Source organism: Alosa pseudoharengus, unplaced genomic scaffold, assembly GCF_046254945.1.
Source record: "Alosa pseudoharengus isolate Yale_2024_CS ecotype anadromous, Long Island Sound unplaced genomic scaffold, YU_APseudo_1.1 YU_APseudo_1.1_scf_9, whole genome shotgun sequence".
NCBI classification, from domain to species: domain Eukaryota; kingdom Metazoa; phylum Chordata; class Actinopteri; order Clupeiformes; family Clupeidae; genus Alosa; species Alosa pseudoharengus.
The window spans coordinates 24,116,936-24,142,925 of NW_027468881.1; the positions used below are offsets into that span (position 1 = coordinate 24,116,936).

At 43.4% G+C, this 25,990-nt stretch overlaps 2 protein-coding genes across 9 annotated transcripts in view; both read left to right on the forward strand.

Annotated features, from left to right (window-relative positions):
• Positions 1-6,256, forward strand: part of iqsec2b (IQ motif and Sec7 domain ArfGEF 2b) — a 34,962-nt gene extending 28,706 nt beyond the window's left edge. Inside the window, exon 14 of one of the 3 annotated variants that reach the window (XM_076276962.1) lies at positions 809-6,256. In XM_076276962.1, coding sequence (XP_076133077.1) covers positions 809-2,212 — 1,404 coding nt within the window. In that variant the 3' untranslated portion in view covers positions 2,213-6,256. The remainder of the gene's footprint in view (positions 1-808) is intronic. The other 2 variants (XM_076276963.1, XM_076276964.1) reach the window with 2 other exon arrangements.
• A 3,446-nt stretch (positions 6,257-9,702) lies between these two features.
• kdm5c (lysine demethylase 5C) overlaps positions 9,703-25,990 on the forward strand; it is a 31,162-nt gene continuing 14,874 nt past the window's right edge. The window contains exons 1-11 of one of the 6 annotated variants that reach the window (XM_076277066.1): positions 9,706-9,766; positions 9,864-10,081; positions 13,189-13,336; positions 13,720-13,797; positions 14,332-14,454; positions 16,021-16,191; positions 18,107-18,241; positions 20,470-20,526; positions 21,702-21,825; positions 21,996-22,282; positions 23,231-23,389. In XM_076277066.1, the coding sequence (XP_076133181.1) occupies positions 10,080-10,081; positions 13,189-13,336; positions 13,720-13,797; positions 14,332-14,454; positions 16,021-16,191; positions 18,107-18,241; positions 20,470-20,526; positions 21,702-21,825; positions 21,996-22,282; positions 23,231-23,389 (1,284 nt within the window). In that variant the 5' untranslated portion in view covers positions 9,706-9,766; positions 9,864-10,079. Of the gene's footprint in view, positions 10,082-10,973; positions 11,452-13,188; positions 13,337-13,719; positions 13,798-14,331; positions 14,455-16,020; positions 16,192-18,106; positions 18,242-20,469; positions 20,527-21,701; positions 21,826-21,995; positions 22,283-23,230; positions 23,390-25,990 lie in introns of those variants that run through there. The other 5 variants (XM_076277065.1, XM_076277068.1, XM_076277067.1 and 2 more) reach the window with 5 other exon arrangements.

Sequence of the window (25,990 nt, forward strand, 5' to 3'; positions counted from 1 at the left end):
TCTTCAAACTCCTCTCTTCCTCCTTCTCCTCCTCTTAATTTTTTCACCTCCATCTTATTGGCGTTTCACCTTGTTTGGCATATTCTTGTTTCTTTACTTCCCCTGAAACACCTCTTCTTCCTCTCTCATCCTCACGCTTTCTGATGACTTTCTAATCCTCTCTTAATGCCACATTTCTCATTCCAACGCTCTCCCATGATCCTTCACTCTCATTTTCACTTCTAATCATAACTTACTCCCTCTGTTCTATTATTCCCCTCAAAACTATTGTCTATCCACCCTGGACCCTGACATCATACCTCTATCACATCTCTCTCTTGTCTCTTGCCTGTGCTGCTGCCACTGATTGCTCTTCACTCTCCTCTCACTTCACCTGTTTGAGCTCTGCTCTTTATACTTATTCTCTGTGTTTTCTGTCTACTGTATTTCCCTCCACACCAACTCCCATTTCTTCATACATTTGTGTACTCTGCCTCATGTTTTGCATTCACCCTCACCTCCCACCCTCATTGACTGTGAGACCTCATCCTGTTTTGTTCTCTCTTTCTTTCTCTCTCTCCTCATCCACATCCTTCCTCTTTCTCCCTCTCTCTTTCCCTTCCTCCCTCTCTCTCTCCCTCCCTCTCTCTCTTTTCTTCCCTCCCTCCCTCTCTCTCTCTATCTCCCTCTTTCTCACCCTCTCTCCCTCCTTCACTCTCCCCCTCTCTACCCCTCACTCCCTCCCTCTCTCTCTTCCTCTATTGCTCCCTCTCTCTCTCTCTCTCTCTCTCTCCCTCCCTCCCCCCACCCCCCCTCTCTTTTCTCTTAGGGTTCCATCATTAGCAGCCCTCGTCCTCACCAGCGCTACCCCGTAGCCACTGTGCTCCCCAGCAGCAGCTTTGGCCTGGACGACTACCGGCCGCAGCGCCCCATCCTGAGCCCCGGAGTAATGGGGATGGGGGGTGGGCCGGGGCTCGCACACACGCCTGGGGGGGTGACTGGAGGTGGGCTAGTCTCCAACAGCAGCGCGGCGGCGCTACCCTCCTGCTCGATGGCGTCGGCGTCGGTGGGGGTGGGGGTGGGGGGTGGCGGCGGGGGGGGCAGCAGCAGCAGCAGCAGCAGCACTGGACTGACGGGCGCAGGGTCTTTCCTGGGCTCCCTGTTTGGGGGCAAGCGGGCCAAGGTGCCCCCCGTGCCGCCTATCATCCCCCCGGGGCCACCCTACCCGGCCCCGGTGCAGCCGCCTTCTACCGGAGGTCCCCCGCTGTCGGCCTCGCCCATGTCGCCCACGGCCCTGTGCCCGGTGGATGGGGGGGGTCCCTCCAAGATCCAGGCGCTGCACGCGCAGTACTGCCACGCCAACGTGGTGGTTGGGCAGCCGCCCCCACCGCCGTACTACCACCACCATCGCTACCACGTGCAGACGGTGCCTTCGCCTGGCCAGGCACAGCACACACACACGCTCGCGCACACACACGCGCACACGCTGCAGCGGGTCACGCTGCCGCGCAGGCCCCTCTCCAACCCCGCCTCCTCGCACGGCCCGTATCCGCCGCTGTCCCAGCATGCTTTGGTGTTGCAGGGCCGCTACGTCACTGCGAACATGGCGGCGAGCTGCCCCCCTCCCCCACTTTCTCCTCACTCCCCACTCTCGCACCACCCCCAGTTTGCCCTTTTCCACACGCAGGCGCCTCCCGCACTCTCGGCAGCCAGAGGGGGGCTCATCGGCGGGGCTGGGCCGTTGGCGGTGGCGGTGGGGGTCCCTGGCAAGCTCCCTTTGACGCTCTCGCACTCGCACCCGCACCCGCACGCACACTCCCACACCCACGTGCACACGCCGCACCCCGGCACGCACCCCGTCCACCAGCCACATTTTGTCTTCGGCGCGCAGCCCCCGCTGCCGTCGCTCTCGCAGCAGGCGCCACCGGCTCTGCCGTCCGCTTCCGTCACTGCCCACCACGCGCCCCAGGCCGCCCAGTATCTGCCCCAGTACCCTCCACTGTCCTCAATCCCCCCTCCCCCCCCCCACTCCCCTTTACCCCCCCCTTCCACCCCCCTTACCCCGCTTTCCCCTCTGTCCCCACACCCCCCCCAGCACCCAGGCCAGCCACAGCCCGTTGCCCCCCCACCTCCGCCCCAGCCGGCTCCGCCACCACCGACCGGGCCTGGGGCCACCGGAACCACTGGCAGCTCCAAGTCCAAACCTACCAACCGGATCAGTACTGTGGTGTAAGCCACGGGAGGGAGATGGTGCGCTTGATGCCCTCCCGGGGGCATCAGGGGCACCAGGTAGGGCATCATGGGCAGGCGGCCACCATTAGCAGGATGGAGGGAGTGGCGCAGGAGGGAGGCAGGGCCAGGGCAGACAGCTGCAGCAGCAGCAGCAGCAACGCAGCAGCCAATAAGAAGAAACGCAGCCTCCTGAGACTCTGCTACTTCCACCTGCGATTCCCACAGGTGTAGAGGAGAGGAGCACCGGACTGCAGCACTGACAACCCACGCCTGACAACACACACACACACACACACACACACACACACACAGTTCGTTCAGACATGAGTAAAGACACACATGAGTAAAAACACACATACATAAGGACAGCTATAGACTCATACTTGCATATACATTCTCACACACGTACATAGATACACACAAGCACAATCGGGCACTTAAAATACATACACCTCAAACTATTCCACACACACACACACACACACACACACATACACACACACACACACAGTATCAAATGATGAGACCTGCTCTTGCACAATCCAAAAACATGCTCTTGCAAAACTCTTGCACTCATTCTCAAAGATACACACGCACAGCCCCACACACCTTTTTTAGAAGCACACTCCTTCTGAGACAAAACAGACCATAATATTCAGACGTAGGTAGAGACATACAGTCTCAAGGGTAGTTTCATCTGCCACTGACTGCTCCCAGGTGTGTTGGCAGCTCAGTGTAGTATAAGCACACTGCAGCTACACAGACCTTAAACAATAGAGCGCATTATGCTTCAAATGTGACGTGGCTGGCACTTAGCAAATGTGTGCCTTGGCACATTGCCATATTCAGTTGCTTGTATGGTGGACAACTTCATCACACTTATCACATTAAAGGTAAAGAGGGCTTCTCGCTCCATCAAGAGTATACCTCTCTGTTGCCGCAATGCAATATGTAAGAATATGTCACATGAGTTTTTTTTCCCACAGCCACTGAATTATTACAGGTTGATAAATACACAAAGTAAACATGAGATTTAAAGCATAGATGCAAGATGACTAGTACACACTTGATACAGACAAGTGTGTGTGTGTTTGTGTGTGTGCATACACAGCCACTCAAAATGAGTGTGCACATAACCAGTATGTGGCACATTCCTGAAATGTCTGTATAGCCATATAACTGATGCTGAGGGTCCACATGCACACGACACACGCTCCTGCATGACGTACCATTTATCAGATATACCTAAAACAGACTATCAGCCTTCCTCAAGGACCTGCACTGCAGACAAATACTCTTTACTGGGCAAACTTCAGCCAGATTGCAGAAGACTGAAGACCAGAATGGAGTGAATCGCTCACTCTTTGACCCCTCCTTCATACCCGGGTAACAGAATGAGTTTGTGAAGTGTGTCTGGGGTATTCATTTTGGAATGTTCGCTAAATATAATTAATTTGCTATATCGGTCTCTCACTGAGTGAGTTTTGTTTTCCTATAATCAACACCAGTAAAACAGTTGTTTGCTGTTATGGGTCAAAGGGTGGCCATGAGAATCCTGTTATTTCGTTTTTAATATAATTCCCTAAATATTAAGGCTTCAGCCCAGCACATGTTAAAATTTACGAACTTTTTTTTTTGAATCCATGTGAAACAATCAGGTATTTTATAGCTTTCCAGATGCAAAAAAATCTGCTCTGATATGTAATGCTACTCGACTTTCCCTTGATATTGTCATATTTGTCCTTTCTGGATGACCTGGGTGTAAATGTAAACCCAGTATTTCATAACACTGCCATGGCCTCAGTCCCTTTAAAAACCCATACTGCAGCCAGCAGGATTCGGAGACTGTTTTTGTCCATCCTCCAAGCTATGGAAGGAAAAGGATGCATCTCCCAGAACCAATCAGTGGTAGATTATAAGAAAACATGTATCACCATCATGAGTCATACAAAAAAAGTAGTCTGTCCACACCCCGATCCCCTTCCCTTGAATAGAAAATGTCATTTATATCCAGAGACTGGCATTAGAACTGGTGCTGTCACACAGTTCTGTTGTGATTCCAACACTTGATTCCATTCCCTTTGATTCTTTCCTCCAGTGTTCCTCCATGCTCTTCCACAGATGCCTGTAGAGAAAGCCAGCAAGTCTTAACACAGGTTTCTTTCTGGTGGTTGAGTGGGACTCATATGCATTCCACAATAGGAACTTTGCATTGACAATGCTAATAATATTTTTGAGGAAGTTCTTGAGATATTTTTTGCCAGTATATAAATGTTTCTTATAAATTTTATTATTGTCAAATATATTTATTGTTCTTGCCAGTTACAAATTATAAAGATGTTATAAATATTATAAAGAATAGCTATATATATATTTAAACCCTCAATCTTCTGGGAAGAGATGGAAGTGTGAAGGTGTGTGTTTGAGGTGTGAACAGTTTTTAGATTTTCTTTGGTGAGTGATATTGACAACAATGAATCTTGCTGAGACCATTTTAAGTGTTGATATTATTGTTGGTATTTGTTTTGTTCTTTTTTCAATTTTGAGTATTGTGCCAACCTGGACCCTCTTTTGATGTCCTTTTTTGAAGGGAAGCTGTTTCTTATGTTGTTTTCTAGATCCTCATTTTGTTTAATAAGGGAACACACGATTGAATTGGACTACCACTATACAAAACTCCAAAGGACCCGTGTCTGTCAGACAAAAGTTATGATGGTACTAACTGCTACATGCAACTGTTATACATGTGCTTTTCACAGGACCAACGTCACTTTGGACTGCAATATCTGCTTTAGATTTCCATAGTTGCAAATAGGTTCCTAAGGACCTTGAACAGCCTGACAGCAGATTGTGGGATATGTAGGATCAGGCCCCAAATCCAGAAGCATAATGGAATATGTAAGATCAGGCCCCAAAACCAGCAGCATCAGCAGCAACTGCATTTCCATGCCACTCTATCAGGAGTCCGGTGCATAAGGTCACTTGCCGTTACATTAGGTGTGTGCAAGCACAGAGGATGATTTGTTTTATTTCATTTTTAGTTGTTTATTTATTTATTATTTTTATTATTTTTCCTTTCCTCTCGTCCAAATACAGGTATATATATATATATATATATACACTTACTGTATTAATGCAGTTTTGTGGTTTTGCACATGTGTGGATTCAGAGGCTCAACACTGCCTCAATTATCTCTTCTGCTTGTTGTCATGGAGACTTTGCCTAGTCTCATGACACCACCCTTTTTTCCTTCTAAAAATGTTTAAGGTCCAGTTGTAAGCACATGTTCATATTGTTAGTATGAAACTGCCTCTGGACCAACAGATTGAGAAGGTTTTTCTATCTGATTGGATGGACATTCTCTCTCCTGCCCCGGCTTTGTGTGAACTTATTCAATACATATAGCATAAATATAACATTCTGACCTTCCAGGCGATGTCACCTCATGCATATCCAGATACTTGCATTCACATGATTTATAGCCTACAGTATGTCATTGGGAAGGACATATGCCCTCTGTGTAGTAAAGGATACATTTGAATCGGGATGGATTTAATATAAATAGGGAGCCCATAGGTTCACTCCCAGAGCCCCATATAAAAATCGTCCTAGTCTTCTCCCATGAACCCTATTGCATGTAGAAAGAAAAAAAACATCTGCACTTAACTGCATCAAGTGTGTTGTATAGACCTGAATGTAAATATATTATCTGGTAATATTATTTAAATATTGACGATGGAATGGACTTTTTTCCTGTCTGTATTTCAGGTTTGTGTGCGTGTCAACGTACTGTATGTGCCTATGTGAGAGGACCGGAGTGTTCTTTGAAAATTGCATTTATTTGGTACACAGGGTAAGGAAGGTCCGTTGTTACTTTAATCCTGTGTAAGAATGTGTACATGAGAGATGTTTTAACTATTTTATGGCAGATAACAAGTATATGACTCAATCAATTGTATATACAATATAAAACTGAATGAATACAGAGGAATATAATGTTAATATTTATTGCTTCTGAAATATAAAGTGTCCTTGCTGTGGATAACTGCTAGGCTCATGCTTGTCTTTTTGTCCCATTTTCAATACTCCACTCACCCAACTAATCCATTCAACTTTTAATATTGTTTTGATTTCCACTGACTTCTCAGAACAAAATGCAATGTATCCCATCATTATAGATGGTTATGGTTACCAAAGATATCTAGGCTCAAGGATAACAATTATATTGCAATAGTACATGATCAAGTAGTTATAGCATTAAGTTCAAGTTTATTGCCATATGTACTCATAAACTTTATCAGTAATTACATTTCTTATAGAGTGCTTATAGGTTTAGATTTGATGACAAATACTTTTCCCTGGTGTGGGATTAAATAAAGTCTTATTATGACCGCCGCTAGCGAAGCGGTCATATAGGGATTGTCAAAGTTTTTTTTTTTTTTTTTTTTTCGTCATCTACTTCCTGAAATTTTGGTCAACGATACCCGGGGCAGCGAAACACCGGGGCACATGAAATTTGGTGGGTATGTAGCCCCACTAGACTTTTACGGAAAAATTTCGTTTGTTCCCCGGGGGCCACTCCCCCTCCGCGCTGGGTTCCCCCGAAACCCAAAAAATGCAGTTTTTCCTAAATAACTACCTGAACCGTGGCACCGAGGATGAAGAAATTTTTATGGTATGGTATGTTGGTCTCAAGGGCCCACATCAACCTAGCTAGCCCATAATCACTCATTTGTGATTTGCACCCCCCCCCCCCGGTAAAAATGAAAATGCAATATCATTCTGCTTTAATCGCCCCTCTCTTCAGTAAAGACGTTCAGAACTGCACCAAGTTGTATGTGTATGATTAACCTGACATTCTCTGGGGGTATGCCAAGTTTCGTAGAATTTCATCCATGGGGGGGTCTAAAAAATTAAGTTATGTGTACATTTAGTGACTGTACACTCATTGGCCTGTAGATGGTGGTGCACACATATACACATGCACACACACACAGGCACCCACATACTATCGGTATTAGAACGGCCGATACATAATTACAAATTCAGTAGGATTAAAAGAAAGCCAAAATAAATATTCATCATCATCATCATGGCTGCATTTCCAGTATTGGCGATAAGTAGTCGTTTGTCCACTAGATGGCGCATCGTTGCAGTGAGACGTAATTTTGTTGGAAGTTAATCTAAAGTGGGTTGGAAAGACACTACGCTTCCTACAAGGACAAGACTGTAGGCTACAGTAGTTTATCGCAGAGAACGTCTAAGGGTAGGATGATTTCTGCATAACATGTAATTCCCATTTCCTCTTGAAGCCGAAATAAATCTGAGAATGTTTATCGGACATGCTTGTTTTTTACTGCAGGTAGGTTACGTTAATCCTATCAATAGCAGAACGTAGGTAAAATAATGTTACCGTTAGCATGGTTGAGTGATGGAGGCCAATTTGATTATTGATGTATTTGTAGAAAACCATAAATGCGTTTATAGGCTACCAAGCAAATCGATAACAGCACTAATTGTATCTTTCGACTGTCATCTCATTTGCTTATGACCATAACCTAGGCTAGGCCTACTAACAGGAGCTAAGTGAGTTAGCCACAACACTTCGCTACGTGATGGTTTTTTAATGGAAAATATATAGACTACCTGAAAGATAACCTGTCTATGATGCATCCTAAACACCGGGCTGGGACATTTCTGCTCAAGGTCTCAAAAAGCATCTGAGTCAACGTTCATTCCCAAACACCCATAGGCTACTTCAATCCGCTATTTTCAAAGGTGATTCAAGTAAGGAAGAGCATGGCTCAAGGTAAAGTAACTGAAACTACATAAATTCGTCAAAGTGAATAATTTGTGTCAACTCGCCGCAATGTAGATTTATTAACGCACCTGTGATTATCTACATCTCCATTTAAACCAGATGTTTTAGAGCGCACGTTGAGATGTATTCAGGGCAGGGCTGTACCTACACATATTTGTTGCACGTGCTACAAAAATCATTCTTTGCGATGGATGATTTAGTACCAACGTTACACCGGTCAGATACAGTTTTGATTATGGCTATTCCGTGAGACTGAGGCGCTTTATGTTTGTTCGAAGTGCGTGTTTAGGGTGTGAGAGGGGAGTCGATGTGCTTTGGTTCCAGCTTGGTAGTTGTAGTCTATGCGATTAAAAAACACGTGTGTGTGAAGTATCCAAACAATGCTAACGCTTTCATTATGGCTGCTTAAGCCACAGACCTTGAGCTACTGTACAGTGGGTTGGGTTTCATTTAGAAGTGTCCACTTCATTCGCCCTTTCCGTGATTCACAGCTACGTGAAATGTACTACTGATATGCAAAACTATTAACTTTTCGCCAAGAGGTGGCAGCTTGATACTGTAAGTGCCATTGGTTCCAAAGGAGATTTTATTTGGGTCGCCAGCATAGCATAGTGACAGTTTGTGTTGTGTAATAGGCCTAGCATAGGGCCTACCTTATATAGCTTATAGTTTGTTAACAGTCACGGTTTTGTCATAACTCCCTCTATGCATTTTTGCATTTAGAATAGCTCTAAAACCGGGGGGCGAACACGTCGCAGGGGGGGCGCCAGTGCGTGGATATCTCAATCGCAAAATTAAACAATATTTCTATCGGGCGCCTACCATGGACTAGGCTGGGTGAAAATCAAAAGATTGCGTCAAAAGATTGAGCTTGGTAGTTGCAAAATGCAAGGGAACATGAATCAGCATTATTTGCACAAACAATAACGGACAGTAGCTCTTCAACTTTGCCCGTTAAAATGTGTATGAACTGTCTCGCAACGCATTTCATGAAGGTCCTTTTGGACATGTCAGTTATTTGCACCACTGGGTAAAACGGCATTTTGTTTTAGACTAGGCCTACTGGTATTTAATTTGTGCATTGACAATAAAGCTGAACATCATATGAACTAGATGACTAAACTTAGGCATATGTAGAAGAAGAAACATTCACAAAAATCCATGACATGACCTCTCTTCTTGATAGCTGTTGAAAACTGCATGGAACTGACAGGGATTGTTTTGTTTAATAATAAATAAATAAATACATTATGCTGCTACCTTCTGCTTTTCCCAAATACAATGTAGCCTACAGGTGTACCTTTCATCAGTCCAGTTGCAATGGATGGACTGTGATGAACTGCCCTACTTGTGATTGTTTAGAGATTTTAAAGGTTTTATAACAATGTTACAGATTTTTTGGCCCAGAAACAAATCTATTCACCTTTGCAGCGCCAGTAGGCTGCTTTGTGTGCGGAATGTGTGCAAACACACATTCCAAACAAGCATACACAAAAGTTTCAAGAGTGGGGGATGGAGTAGAAGATGGAGACAAATTCATTAATATGATTTATTTTCTCGGAATGGATGTACAGGACTGAGCGGCGGTCATATTTTGTACCGCTATGCGGTACATCTAGTCTGTATATGTAGCTGCTAGGGGTTGTGCTTAGGCAGTGATGAAACTAAGATGGCGTGTAGCACAGGCAGGACGAACGGTGGCTAACAAGCTAGCTGAACCTCTGTTACTTTATGGTGTGATTTATTAAATTAAACAGATCATATATTGAACCAAATACAACTGGAGTGTACCTAACAAAGGATCTTATCAACGACTCTACACTTTGAATAGACACAGAGACTGCGATCGCTGGGATGGGCTGAAAAGAGGAGGCCGCAGAACTGCAGCCACCCAGAGAGTGACCCAGTGCCGAACAATAGACCCTGTGGCCATTCAAGACACCGACTAGCCAGGTCATATTTGATCAGATTGGGTCATTATTAACTCCGAATCAACAATTGTCGTTTCTGAAGAAGTACCCCGACGAAGCACCATCTATTTTACAACATGTAAGACATCAGCACACAAGCTATCATTGGTTAAACTGGGGCATATGAACATTAGCTAGCTTGGATAGCCAGTTTAACGTGTGATAAACTCTTGGCATAGTGCTACAGGGCTAACGTTCGTTGGCTTGTGATAACAGGTATAATGAGATACTGGTGATATCTGCGTTGTTTACATGTGGAAACTTGCCTGATTCATTTGAAGAAACATTGAGACTGGTGGCTAGCTAGAGAATGGTTTTGTATAAACAATAACACCAAGCTAGAAGGTTAGCTGGCCAACAGACCAAAGATAACGACAGTTGCTAGCAAGCTCGAAAACGTTGGGAATAGTTGAGGAACATCAGCTACATAATCTCATGTAACGTTAATCACTCTACACGGGTGTTGTATCACATAGTGGCAAGTGTGAGCTTCTGTCATCATTCTGGTGATGGTTTGTGTTACATAGGTTTTATATGAGGTACACAAAGTTATCTTAATTAGCCTTTATAAAGTAACGTGACTAACTTAACGCTACCCTTTCTTCGCTAGCTAGCTAGCAACAAGAAGCTAATGTTAGCTAACAAAACAGACTGGACTCCGGTCTGACAGTCAGGGTATGGCTAGACAAGGTTTAAACTAAGCTAGGCCCGTAATTGGGACGTTGGCTAATTTTGTAAGTGAATATCAAGGTAATAACGTAAATTGGGTAGGTAGCCAATAACCACGCGAGGTATACAGGCCAGCTTACAACTTAGTTAGGACCGTAGCTCTTGAACCATTCAACATTACGTTTTCTTATTAGCGTTGCTGACCCATTGTTGAACCAGGTGTCATGTTAGATAGCCATTCAGCCAATATTAGGCAACTAACGTTAGTGTTAAAACTGGATTTCTCATGCATGTCAGGATACTTAAGTGTCGAATAACTCGTTAGTTATTAGTTAGCCTTTTACATAGCTAAATACTGAAGTTATCGTTGGCACCAGAATAATCGCTCATGCTACACTCGATCTATAGCTAGCCCACCATTATTCAGAACTTGTGTACGTGCAGAGGTACCCTGACCTGCATAAGGCTAACCGTCCATCCGGGTTTTTTTTATGGGAAGGAGAAATGCCCATCTCCAAACGTAGTCGGTTATAGTTTGCTAACGGTATTATATCAAACTGCAAATGCGTTTATGAAGAGTTTATGACATTATTGAATACTGCTTGTGTGAAAGCGTTAAAGGCTAAGTTTAAGGCTGAATATGCATGGCTTCCCTTGTGTTTATGTGAGAGGCGGCCTTTCGTCGATGAATTCAGGCCCGGTGGAGAATATCCGCTTGTCAGCTTAGGCCTTGTTTGGATATTTCGTCCTTTTAACGAAACATTGGCTTTTTTGCCTGGGGTACGTATAATATTGTCCTCTCTTTCTTGATGGCAATCTCGTGGATGATAAGATTGCTATGCTGAATTCAAAGATGTTTGTGTTGTTTGCTTGGTTGCTACTTCTGTTGATATATTTATGGTCGCTTTTCATCCGGTCGGCGTTATTTAATCACTTGAGAGATGTGCATACGTTCTCTTCTAACAGGCCTTTAGGCACATAAATAACGTTCCTGGTAGGTTTACCGAACAGGTTTGGGGAATAATTAAATAATTTGTACCTGAAGTGATGACTGTCAGGGCCTCTAATAGACAATGTTGTCTTGCCCCTCCCCCATTTTCCGTAACCAAGGTTTGGAAGAGGTATTTGGGTTGAATAAGAAGTCTTTGCTCTGAACTTAAACATTTTGTTTGGCCTTTGTCGCTGTCATGGTGAAGTGGTTCTTGTTTGAATGTGTGTTTGGTATGGCTAGAAGTTTTTAGTACAGTTCATGGCCTGACAGACTAATCAACCAGGTTTTCTGGCCATGTGAGTCTTTCTTCTTTGTTCCTCACACCAATCAAGGATATATATATATACTCTTTTGATCCCGTGAGGGAAGGATGTTGTTGTTTATGGGCTCTAGCTATCATTCAAATGCATTTTAATTTTGAAATGCTGACATTTAGGGTGGAGAGCTTTGTTTTCATGCTAAGCTCCAGGCACTAGTCCTTAATGTCCATATGTAGCCCTTGCTAGAAAAACTAATCAGTTAGCTGGAATTTGGATACTGTTAAAGGCCTACGGGGTCAAGCTATACCTTTTCTGAGTAATCATGAATTGCAGTGGTTGGTGGTCATGTTTTTGCTAGACACTGTGTAAGAAGTTGTTATACTAAAGTTATATTGGGCTAAATCACTTGGTCCTTGCTGCAGCTACATGTTCTTTGTCAAGCCCAGCTTTCTATGGAAAGTCGAAGGAGGCTCGGGTCAGATCACATGCTGGTTTGTTTCGTAGTTGTCTTCGATCTGGGTTGCCTTCCTGTTTGTTATGGTCTCTGTTAAATCACATTCAAATTGCTTAGTCAGCACAGCGTATGTTTAGAGGTAACAGCGAGTTGACTACTTCAGATTAACATTTCAGTTCAGAATCTGCTTTAAGAGACTTTCAGTAGGGACATAACACCTCGGATGCTTGCCTTTACACCCTCCTCGTTCTCTAGTTTTCTATCAGTGTGTGACCAGATGCCTATGAACTTCCCTTTTTTAGCATGAGGCTCTCTTTCTCCTTCGCCCCTCTAGGCCTGTGCCGTCTGAAGGCCTGTCAGCATAAAAAAGACAGAATGTAGTTTTTCTATATACTAAATCTCCTTAATTTGAACTACATTGGCAAATTAAGTTAGCAGCTAATTAATTTAGGGGATTACCTTTTGCTCAGTCTTTGTATGAGATTAAGTGCAGCTCTCCTCCTCCCTAAACCAGACACACTCTCTTGTGGCCATTAGTGGTGCGCTACGCTACGCTAGTCTGTAATGATGGCATTCTCTGATGTAGCTTATTGCCTTGTTTGAAAAAAAAGAATCTTTTTAATAATTCATTCTTGAATTTATTTTAAGGTGATCAGATTATGATGAAGATCATGTTTGCCTTCTTTTTTTGTTTTGTCCAAGCTGAAAGATCAGGGTCATGTTTTGCTAAACAAGCAATTGTGTAGCGGGACGTTGGAACTCTTAACTTCTAGGCTAACTGATCCTTAAACGTGGCACTTCTCTGTTGTCAGGGCGATGGAGGCCGAGGAGTTTGTGCCGCCGCCAGAGTGTCCAGTCTTCGAACCGTCATGGGAAGAGTTCGCCGACCCGCTGGGGTACATCGCCAAGATCCGTCCAATCGCAGAGAAGTCCGGAATCTGCAAGATCAGACCACCTGCTGTAAGCTCAGACTATCTTTGTTGTTGTTGTTTTATTTGTTTTCCTTTGATTGTTTTCTGTATGGTATCCATTCATGGGTATTATCAGTATCAGGATGACCACGGTCAGTAAAAATACATGGTACCATATAATTTATAGGAAGTGTAACATTCAATTAATATACAGTAGTCCTGTGGTATACATTCTGATGAGGTGTCTGTTTTTAGATGCAAAATAACTCAATTTGTTGCAAATGTCACGTGTGGGCTTGAGTTCGGTACTAATGCATCAGAAGCAGACTTCCTTGTGTGGAAGTCCTTCCTGCTTCACTGCACCAGAAACTGCACCATCCCTGAATCATATGATGTATCTTCTCTTTCATCATTTGTGTTTGTCTCTCCCAGGACTGGCAGCCGCCATTTGCTGTTGAGGTTGACAACTTTCGCTTCACCCCCCGAATACAGAGACTCAATGAGCTGGAGGTCTGTCTCGAATCGTTGTTTATTTTTGGTTTATGTGTATCTTGTGTACATTCCTTTGCCCTCCCCTAAAACAATAACAGTATCTTCGAGGAAGTGTGTTTTTTTTTCTGAATACTTTTGATCTATTGTTCCAGTACACTTGGCCAAGCAGTAAATTGTAAACATTTCACATTTCTTCTATGTTCCCATCCAGTCCCTACTGTAATGGGAGGTATTTTGTGATCATGCAAAAACCAATTTGAGGAAATGAAGCTAACCAATGCTAGAGAGATACAGTTAAAATTATCATATTAAAATTATCATAACCCTACTAAGATGGAAAAACAAACCTGAGCATATTCAAGCGCGGTACATGTGTTGCTCTAGATGTTCTAGCAGTAAAACTGATGACAGATGTCGTGTGTGTGTGTGTGTGTGCGCGCGCGCGCGCGCGTGTGTGTGCGCACGCCAGTGCCAGTATGGGGGAGATTTCACGTGTTTGTGTGTGAGAATGCAAATGCCTGATGAGCCTTTCCCCTCCTGGCCTGTCCCTAGGCTGAAACGCGAGTGAAGCTCAACTATCTGGACCGGATCGCCAAATTCTGGGAGATTCAGGCGTCCTCCCTCAAGATTCCTAACATAGAGAGGCGCATCCTGGACCTTTACAGCCTGTCAAAGGTACAGTCTGGACACGCAGAGATGGAGAGAGATCATGGTGCTCTATTGCGTGAGCACACATAAATACTAGGGGTGTAACGGTACACAGAAGTCACGGTTCGGTTCATACATCGGTTCGGACATCACGGTTCGGTACAATGGAGGGAAAAGCAAAACAAAAATGCAGAAAGCTATTTTTTTTTTATTGTGCATGTCTCAGGCTGTACCACCTAGTGTCATACAGTCTCTTCCCTGAGCTATCTGCAACAGCCTGAAGTGTGTAAGATGTAGGCTAAACGGTACAATAAGTACCCAGACTCCATCTGTAACTTGTAAACAAAATAAGACAATCAGCTATAAAACTGAAAATAGGCCTACAGCATCTCTTATTTCTGAAAGTGCAAATTACATAGAATAATGATTTTTAAAAATCCACTTAAGCAAGACCTTCAACATTCGTGTTTAGTTGTATATGGAAGGGTCTACAATTTGCCTCAATATTTTTCAGTGTGTGTACAGTAATAATTTACTAACTGTGAAAATATCACACTATTTTGCCTTTTTTAAAAAAAACGAAATTGCTCCTTTCATTTCATAAACAGACTACAACTACAAGTCACGTGACTCTGCCCTTCGACGTTCACTCACCATAGCATGATTTGTTTATTAGCCTGGTTAGCATTGACACTTTCTTTTACTGTCTATGCACTTAACACTACCAGCTCCTCATGTGAGAAGTTACAAGTTACCCTAACATAAAGCTAATTACCACGCGATTTACATAGCTTTCTGTCATTACGAAATATTTTAATTTAAGCCATAGGTTTTGGCCCTATTTGTATGTGTAGGCTGGTGAAGCGCAGGGGAAGTTTTTTTGTTTTTTTTTTCTCGTTTCAGTCATTGGTAGCCTACATCATCTGGGTGATGGCTTCGAATATGTGTAGCATGTTCGATATATTTCCACTTACATACCCGTCGACCGACGACCTGAGAAAAAAATAACATGGGCGCCAATCAGAGCTTCAGAGCTAAGGCGAGGCTACAGATTAGCGTTAGGTGTCGATAAAGAACTCTCGTACTTAACAGTAATTGCGCATTACATTAATTAATCCGCACACAAGTTTTATGTATTTTTATACCGTGTATTCTCTGTGTAAATTCATGCACCGAACCGTGACGCCCGTACCATTTTGGTTCAATACGAATACATGAATCGTTACACCCCTAATGAATACACAAAAGATGGAATGTGTTTATCAATACTATGCAGAGAGGTTGAAGGCAGACACACTGACTCATTAATGGGAAAAATAAACATGCAGTTCAAATCAACATTGCGGCTTCTGCCCATCTGGCTGATTTATATGAACTGGAGTACTGATAGGATTTTAAATGGTGCAGTCAGTGTTTGAATGAGGAATTTGAACTTCTTGGTTAAAGCTGTTTAAACTACATTACCCAGACTCCTCCTTGTTGACAGTCTATGCAGGACAGCATGGCTATAGTCTGCCACAGAGGTCATTGACAGGATCCTTGGCCTTGCCATTGATTTAAAGTGAGTCTTGTGTGTGTGTGTTTGTCTTGCAGATCGTTACGGAAGAGGGGGGCTTTGAGCTGGTCAGTAAGGAGCGGCGATGGGCCCGCGTGGCTCAGAAGTTGGGGTACCCCCCGGGCAAGAACATTGGCTCCCTCTTAAGGTCGCACTACGAGAGGATCGTCTACCCCTTTGAGATGTTCCAGTCTGGTGCCAGCCTACCGGTAGCGCCTCTCTCTCTCCTTTCTCTTTTTCCGTCACTGTCATCATTTACATTGCACTAAATTGGAATATGCTTTGAATATGAATTTGAATAAATAATTTTCTGCTATATACACTACAGTGCATGTGGTTGTAGAGGGAGAGTGGCATGTTGGGGAATGCACTTACACAAACTGACATGGCCACTGGGAGGGGTAGTTAAAATGTATAATTCAGTTTCATGCACCACCATTGGTGACCTATATTGAGAGCAAACGAATAAATGAAGCCCTAAGTGGCATAGATTCAGACAGAGTTTTGCGGTGTGTTGAGCCATGCAACTGAACTGGGGTGTGTGTCTGTAAACAGACGTGACACGGTTGAATGGTTTATGAAGGAGTGCTGTGTGTGTAGTGTGTCAGACATCTCGTCCTTTGGCTGACATATACCCCCCCCCCCCCCCCCCCAGTGGTGAGGTCACAGTGGTTGAGTAAACACCAAAAGCACATTACTCACCCAGGGACAAAAAAGTTTGTCAGACAGACCCCTCAAGGTTTACTTAGAGCAACGATGCATGGTGACTCATCTTTGAGCCTCTGACAAGGATGTTCATGAGGAATTTAATATATGTATTTCTTAGTGCTGTCAAGAGAGCGCATTCATTTCAATTAATTGCAGAAAGAATAATGTGTTAAAAAAACGCCGATTAATTGCATTTCGTAGTGACATTTGACCCAGTGCAGTCTGGCTACTGTGACTGAAGGAGGCAGATGAGAGCACTGCTAGGTCGTGTGAATGAAACATTTAGTCTACATTTAAAAAAACGCCCAGACCACTCCTGTTGACAGGAGTATCATTCTCTACTATTTCTGCAGTAAGGAATTTCCATTGCCTACCATAGGAGTTCGTCGAGTCTGAAGTATCACCTCCATGCAAAGCAATCCGGAGTTAGCACACCTCTTGATGATAATAATGCTAGCCGCTAGCCGTATTTTTTACTTGGCCTACCCTATGACCCACTAACTAACTAACCGACCAACTCCCTTACTAAATCGACTACATTTGTTGCACACTTGAAACAAAATGTCTTCACTTCACAAGTATGTTGAAGGTGGTTACATTTATTTCTTACGCTTATTCCAATAACTTCACACATTACATTTCCATTCGGACTTGTACGCTGCTTTTCTTTGTCTCGTTTTTCCTATTATTTAGTTTCATCTTTTTCTACTCGACTACTTGAACTGCTCTATTTCTTATCCTGGACTGGCACCTACTGGATAGAAAAGGCAACAACATAGTAATTATGTGAATAAAATCTACATGTTTGAATGGCCAAAAAAAGGACAAAATCATGGACTGTATACCATACATTACCTTGGTGTTAAGGTACTGCACATGTCATTGACAGTGAGTGGAAACTTCAATCATTTGCATTTATCATGCTAAAAATCTGACCAGGCACTACGCTGGAAATGGGGAAATTATAATAAAAGAGAGAGACGTTGAACTCTCCATTGATTCACTCGTCTGCCAAAATAGTTTTTAAAATGTGTTCATAGAAAAAATGGATGCATGCGGATTCATTTAGAATAATTAATCACAGAGTATGTAATTCATTTGATTATTTTTTTTAATCGCCTCACACCCATAGTATTTATCTCGAACTTGCCAAACATTTTCATTTTGAAAGTGTGTGTGTGTGTGTGTGTGTGTGTGTGTGTGTGTGTGTGTGTGTGTGTGTAGATTGAGACATGTTTGACTGCGCTTGCTTTAATGAATGTGTCAGAGGTGAGCCAGATGATCTTGCTGACTAAAACATCGGAACCTGCCAATGTTCCCTACAGACCAGGAAGTAAAAAAAAAAAAGTGTTGTGTTTAGTGAAACTCAGTATCGTTTCCCTCATCCAAGCTCTTTTCTTCTATGCTCTTGGTCAGACGTGTAAGCCGCGGCCCTTTGACAGTGAAGAGGTGGACAGGGAGTACAAGCCCCACTCCATTCCTCTGCGCCAGTCCGTCCAGCCCTCCAAGATGAGCAGCTATGGACGACGGGCCAATCGGCTGCAGCCTGAGGTGAGTGACATGTTCCTTCACTATGGGGATGGAACACTGAATGGCCCTCCCTTTTAGCTGCTCCCTTAACAGAACCCTCACTCATTTGTTTTTGTTTTTTCTGCACATGAAACTGTGAACTCAAAGTTGTCAAAGGAAGCCTTTTGATGTAGTTTTCTTCAAGATGACATTATGGAATAACAATAACATTTAACATAAATTAAATGTAACTAGAATTAAATCTAAACTATCAGATTTAAACTAAAATTAATACAATCTAAAACGGGTCAGTATCCACCTAAGCAGTTCCATGCAGTCTAGGTGTCATCACAGCTGTACACGAGATGTACCTAAAGGCAGAATGAATTTACTTTAACACATCCAGTTTATTTTCCCTTTAAAAATGTATTGTTCTAAATGTAGATATTACTGTATGTTCCCAAACAAAGAGTCTACACTCTGTAACTATGACTCTCCAATCTTATGCCGATTCCAAGTTTTTCAAGGTTTCATAGAGATGTGAAGCAGATCTGATTACTAGCCTGTTCCACACGTCATTTTAGGGTGAGCTTACCCTTGCTCAATTAGTTACACAACATCAGGATTGTCAGGTTTGTAAAACTACAGATTACGAAGCACACATGTTATTTAAAACTCAGGGATTTAATTTCTGCGTGATAGATTGCATCTATATAGATTTTCCTTTTAGTCGTAAAACCTTTTAAAACATTAGCTGTGAAGTTTATTATTATGTATCAATAATAAGAGGAAGCTGTTTCTTTAGCTGTTTTGTTCTGTCTCTCACAATAACAACCCTAAAGATGTAGAAGTCAGGGTGAACATGCCGATGCATAGGTATGCTTCTGCTGTATCCATGAACCCTCCCCCTCACTGCTCTCCTGGCCATCTGATTGGCCAACGCTTCTCATCAGCCGGCGCTGATGATGCACTCCAGAGTCGTCCCAGCATGCTTTGCTATCTATGTGCTGCAATGTTCTCCAAAATGCATTTGTCCTGTGGATCTGTCCCCTGCTCCATCCTCTTCGGTCTCTGCTCTCTCTCACTACACACTTTTAAACACACACACACACACACACACACACACACACACACACACACACACACACACACACACACACACACACACACACACTGACAGTAACACTCTCTTGACATTTGAGGGAAAATAAGTGAGCATTCCACATATTATATTAATTTGTAGTATCTGGAAGAAAAACTACACAGCCACACATCCAGTACATACGTTTGTATGTTTACAAATGTAGTTTCAGTTTTATTATAGTCCTCTCTAGTTCCTCACTCCCACGCCCATGTTCATCTGTGCTGTGATCATCACCATGGGAATCCATAGTCGGCTTCTGTCTTCACCATTTCACTGTTGACTTTATCGGTCTGCTTCCCATGTCTATCATTTGTGTATCCACCATTAGCTAGTATTGGTTGGCCAAATGGATTCACTCGCACAATGTGTCTCCTGTGTGGTAGAGCCATGCAATTGAAGTGGGGCTTGTGTAATTGTGGAGCTTTTGTAGAATCTCAATGATTACTCTGGAATATATTATTTAGTGTAAATCTGCCTCAGATGAAAGCCTGACTGAATAGTGCACAAAATGTCCACAAAATGTCCCTCAGCTCTTCCAGAGTTATCTAGCTCTTAAGAAGATTATGGAGAATATGTAGCTCTCTTGAGGTGATTGATCACAATAATCCATATTCTCTGCAAACCCATTTAAATTGGTAGGTCATTTGTTTGTGATCAGTGAGTTCAAATGAGATTTAAATCAAATAATAAAATCAGTTAAATAGCAATCAGTTTTCTTGGCCCTAATAATGGACATTAAAGCTCAAGGAAAATCTCAACAGTTGGACTACTTCCTCTGTGCACTATGCCAACTCTTGTGTGATGTCGGTGTGTGGATTTCAACTGTATATATGTGCCCTTTAATCTCCCCCTCCCCCTCAGTATATGCAAATGTTAATGAAATTCAGGTGTTCTTGTCTTTGTCAACAACACACACATTCTCTCTCTCTCACACACAGACACACACACTCTTTTGTTCTCCTCCAGTTTTGTCTTTATCCCTAAACCCATCTTTTTGTCGAGAAACGTCGTTTTTTTCTTCCCCTCTCCGCCATCTTTTCCCCCCCTCCCTCTGTTGTCCATTCTCTCCATCAGTTCTCTCTTCTTTTTCTCAGTCCATTGTTGCTGTTGTTGTCTTCCCATGCAGGGTGCGGAAGATCCGAACCCCCACCCCCCCACCACAGGCTCTCAACACATCTCCTCGGTACTGCCTCTCTCTATCACTCTTTAACTCTTCTTTCATATCATTTATCTCTCTCTCTCGCTCTCTCTCTCTCCCTCTCCTCTCCTCTCCTCTCCTCTCCTCTCCTCTCCTCTCCTCTCTCTCTGAGAGTTGAACTAATCCAGCCTCCACCATGTGGCTCCTCTCCTCTCTCGTCTCGCTCCGACGTGACCAAACTACCGCACCCCCTACTTCCTCTTTGTCTGTCCATTGTTTGGGGCATCAGAGTGGCTCCATTCACGACTTGCTGCTGTGTGTCAGCTGGTGATAATGCAGTCCTGTCCTCTGTCCCTCATAGCATCTGTGTTGGTGTGATTGTCTGCTGTCTTTGGTCGCGCACACACAAACACACACTACTTCCTCACCCTACTCATAACCCACCGTCCTCTCTGACTTTTTCAGCCATTGCTTGTCCTAACTTGAACAGCACTGATATTAACACCACTGCTTCGTGATGTTTGTGTGTGCGCATGTGTGTGCGCGAGTGCTTGAGAGCGAGAGAGAGGTGTGTGTGTGTGTGCGTGCGTGCGTGCGAGCGAGCGAGCGAAAGATGTGCTTGTACATTTGTTTATGAGAGAGTGGGGTGTATGTTTGTTTTGAGTGTGTGTGTGTTTGGGCTGCTTCCTGGGCTGGTCTGTGTTTTCCCCCTGTTAACCCCGTTGTGCTCCTCTGCTGCTGTGTCAGTCACATGTTGCTTCAGACGCTTCTGTCTTTTGTAAGCTGCAGGGTGCCCTTCTGTTTGAGTGCATCTCTGTGGAGGAACCTCAGGGTCAGAAGTTTCAGGAACCATTACAACCTTTGGAACTATTAGAACCTACTGCATGGACAATAAAGGACAGGAGAATAGTCACCTCATGCATTCACACAAATCAAGCAAACAGGCCTGTAACGATTTTCACATAAACACAGATGATCCAATGATGGCAAATTAAAAATCGGACATTGACTGACAGGATATTTCATTATAGACTCAGCTCCCAGTGATTGACACTGATTCAGACTTATCAGCATTAGTCAGTGTTAAGTGTGGGTGGAAGTTAGATGTAGACTAGCTGTTGGCCAGTGTTGAGCGTGGGTGTAGGTTAGGTGTAGCTGTCAGATTTAGCTTGGTCCCTGCTCCACCTGCTGTTCCTGATGTGGGTTCTGTGTTCTTCCAGCCGGAACCCACTGAGGAGGACATCGAGAAGAACCCTGAGCTGAAGAAGCTGCAGATCTACGGAGCCGGACCCAAGATGATGGGGCTCGGCCTGGTGCCCCGAGATAAGGGCACCCGCAAGAAAGGTACTGAAGCGTGTGTGTGTGTGTGTGTGTGTCTGTCTGTGTCTCAGCATATATATGTGTTTATTGCTTTAAACTAAAGCCTTCCTGAAACCTTGAACATGCTCAAAGCTGAAATGGTGAAAGTCAACTCCGTAGTCCAAACCGTATCAAACCTGCCCGCTATCCCTCAGACGAGCTGCCTCAGACGTTGACGGTGCGTGACGGCGGGGCCGCAGTTAAGGAGGAGCCCGGCGAGATGCGGGTCTCGGAGGGAGACCCCAACATCCCGGTGCCCCCTCCCAGCCTTACGGTGAAGGAGGAGGTGAAGCGCGAGGAGGCGGACGGGGACGTGAGCCTGAAGGAGGCGCCGGAGGAGGAGGAGGAGGAGGAGTCCGGGGGAGACGAACCCTGCACCAAGATGACCATGAGGCTCAGGCGCAACATCAACAACCCACAGTTTGTGAGTGTGCCTCAGGAGGTGGGCTAGTGGCTCAACACTCACACAGATACACACGTACACGCATGCACACACGCATAGATACACACAAGTGTCAAAACTGCAGTTTTCTGAGTATCGAAACAGTTTTGCAGTTTTTGAGGAAATATTTGCAGTTCTTATGCAGGAAATACAGTAATTTTGACACTGAAAACTGAAAACTGTATTGTACTGCATAGTAGCCTACTGTAGGTTTACTGCAGAAATGCAGTATTTTGGACATGAAAATACTAAGGTACTGCACTTTATTGTACTATAACACTTTAAAAACTGCAGTTATTTTTTGTAGGGGAGGTTATTTGGTAGTATTGGTAAATGCTGCAGATACACAGATCTACATAAAACATATATTCATTTACTTTGAAGAGACTAGGGCTAGTTTACAGCATGACATTTTATTGTGCATATTAATAAATTGCACATAATAACGCAAAATTATTTTTTATCCGATTACTGGATTAATCAATGAAATAATTGCTAGAATACTCAATTTCAAAAAGAATCGATAGCTGCAGTGCAGCCCTACACATATCGCCTTGTCTGTCTACCTGTATGTCATTCTTCCTGTCATCACCAATGTCTAAGTCGAACCTCCAGCTTTAAAACTTTATTTCCTCCTGATATCATAACCCCCTCTGGCTCTCCCCAGTTGTCTCATTCTCTTTCCCTCTCTCTCTCTCTCTTCTCATACTCTTTCTCTCCTTGTTTCTTCCCTCATTCTCTTTCTCTACGTTATTTCTCTCTTCCCTTATTCTCTTTCCCTTTCTTTCTCTCTTCCCTCATTCTCTTTCTCTCTGCGTTCTCTTTCTCTCTTCCCTCATTCTCTTTTCCTTTCTTTCTCTCTTCCCTCGTTCTCTTTCCCTCTTTCTCTCTTCTCTCATTAGTCTCCCTCTGTTTTGCGTCTCACTCCGTTTTTGATCCTCCCCTCAGGTGGACTCGTTTGTGTGTCGGATGTGTGGTCGTGGCGACGACGACGAGAAGCTGTTGCTGTGCGACGGTTGTGATGACAACTACCACACTTTCTGCCTCCTGCCCCCCCTCACAGACCCCCCCAAGGGCAACTGGCGATGTCCGAAGTGTGTGGCCGAGGTAAGAATCACACTCATATTAACTTCTATGTAACGAGTAGGCTTGGGTATTGAATATCGAGTATTGGTTGGAACCGAGACTATCTTTGCGATTTTCCCGGAATCGTTCAAAAGTTTAAATTTCGATTCCTAGTTTCGGCTAAACACCAACGAAGAAGCGCATAGTTCATAGAATTAAAATTCATGGAGAATGTCAGACTATTTCATTCAGAAAGCACGGTTCCCGAGGATCCCTAAAAAGCCTTAAATACAACTGAATTTTCGAAAGAGAGGTATTAAATGTGCGTATGGGACCGCCAGCGAGTGTAAGAGAGTGAGTGATGTCTCCATCCAGTTTCGTGTATTTAAAACACAATTGTATAAGTGACTAGGCTATTAGGCTACGGGAGGAAGTGTAGTGGTTCAGTGTTTCCCATAGATTTTTTTCCAGCAGCGGTGCTGTTGATCGTAGGAAGCCCCCCCCCCCCCCAGAAAAGAGAAAGTTTTGAAAAAATGACTCCTTAAATGGTGACTTCTGGTGGATTTTGTGAAAGAAATGGACAGATTGAGTTACAAACTATGACATAACCATCAACAAAGCATGATTATTGCAGTACTTGAACAGGATTATTCATGTTTTTCTTTCACCTTTTTCATTTACATTATTAGTATTAGCCACTTTACAACTGTACATTGTAGGCCACTGTAGGCTACAAACTATTACTATTTAGAATATACAGTGCTGTGCATAAGTTAAGACATTTATATATAATAACATTTTTTAATTAAGGCATTAAGACAAAAGGCAAAAAATTTTTTTTGTTCCTCCCTTTAGTCAATTTCAGCATGGGTGTCTTAACTTTTGCACAGCACTGTATAAACTATATAAACTTCTCTTTCATGTCATTACGCTGTATTGGTGCTATGCAAGTCGAATTGAGTGCCTGTCACTTTAATGCCGTGACGGCCCGTGACGCTTGCTTGATTCTCACGGTTTTAAGCTAACTTAGTAGCGTTGTTGTGCATGGTGCATAAGAATATGTGGATGAAATGAATTATGTTTCCCATGTCATTTGGTAAAATAAATGGTCAAAAACTCGAAGAAAATCTATCTTGGATTATAGCAGATACGTGTCTTGTATCTAATATAATTTTGGTGAGCTCTACAGGAATTACAAACTCTCTCAGATGTAAATGGTTGCGTATCCTATTACTCAAATTCAATTAAACCCACCAATAGGCTAGCTAGACCTTAGTTTCACAGCCTAGGTATGTTAGCAACACAGGGCTTGAAAGCATTGCCTGTATCACAAACAAAAACGAAACAATGCATGGAATTTATCTGGGAATAGGCTACTGAAGGTAGGGGCGAGCTATTTCGCTGGCGTGTTTAATTTGGTTCCTTGGTTAACATACTGTAGCCTACGTTTTTTTGGCACAAAATTGCGTCTGCTAATAAACTTAAACATAAACACAAACAAGCGTGATCTCCTGTGGAATCCCCGACTGCGCCTTCAACGTTAGCCTACTATTATTTGTTGACATGAAACCTGAACAAACGGCAGCTGTTCCTGAAGTTCACTTGCGTCTATTTTTTTTTTTTAATTAGGCAACTTTTTTTGCAGTGGCGCTGGAATTCCAGGAGCAGCGCTGGGCCGCTGATGAATACATTGTAGGGGAAACACTGCAGAGTGAAGATGTTTTTCACGGGTTTGGTTAAAGGTGTGAAAACGGTAATAATACAGTAGGCCTATGTACAAAATAATATGCCTGACGTTTTTGTGGTGTAGCTGAGGCCTGAGAGATAGACAGGTAGCCTACGTGGAATGAGGGAGCCTATGGTACAATGAGCGGGAGAAAGAGTTGTTAAGCCAGTTAGTGATCGGTTGGCCATATGTTCGAATTTAGGCCGGACATATGGATTTTAAAAGCCCTGTCCGGCGTCCGGCGCAGCCTCAAGCCAGACACTCATTTGTTCTCCTTTTTGGAGTTGCGCTTGGCATCTAAAGTCTTTGCTCGGACGCAGCATCGTTTCACAAACTATGGACGCGAAGACTGCTGGTCAAATTATGTGCAGTGCTTCGCAATCAGGAGGAAATACTGTATATGTTAAGTTGATCTGTTTGCATCTTTCCAGCGTGTGTTGCTGGCCTAGCCTAGGGAAGAAAATATCTGTCTAAGTTATAATAGCCTACCTGTAATATCTGCCAGCAGCTTGCTTGCCAGCGTTTCCCAGTAGGCTAGGCCTACTTCGCAAAAGTTGTGAAATATAACCGCATATTTTTTGAATGTCAGCGACTGCTACATAAAAAAAAAAAAATATGTGCGTTCATAATACGTGCGTGCTTGAGATGAAACCAGCAGTTTTCAGCAGGATCATGCGAGGAGGACATGTCTCTTAATTAATTTAAAACATGTCAATTTACAATGTTTTACAATGTTTCAGTCAAGCTGGTTGGTTTAGATACAACCGATATGCAAAATGTAAAGTAGTGGATTAACTTTAATTTGCTGTGCTGCATATTGGACAATAGATGCACATAGTAAATTATATAAAGTAGGCTTATATGTAAATAGCTTAGTCTAACTTTGAAAAAATGTTTGAAGGGAATCCAGTCCAGTG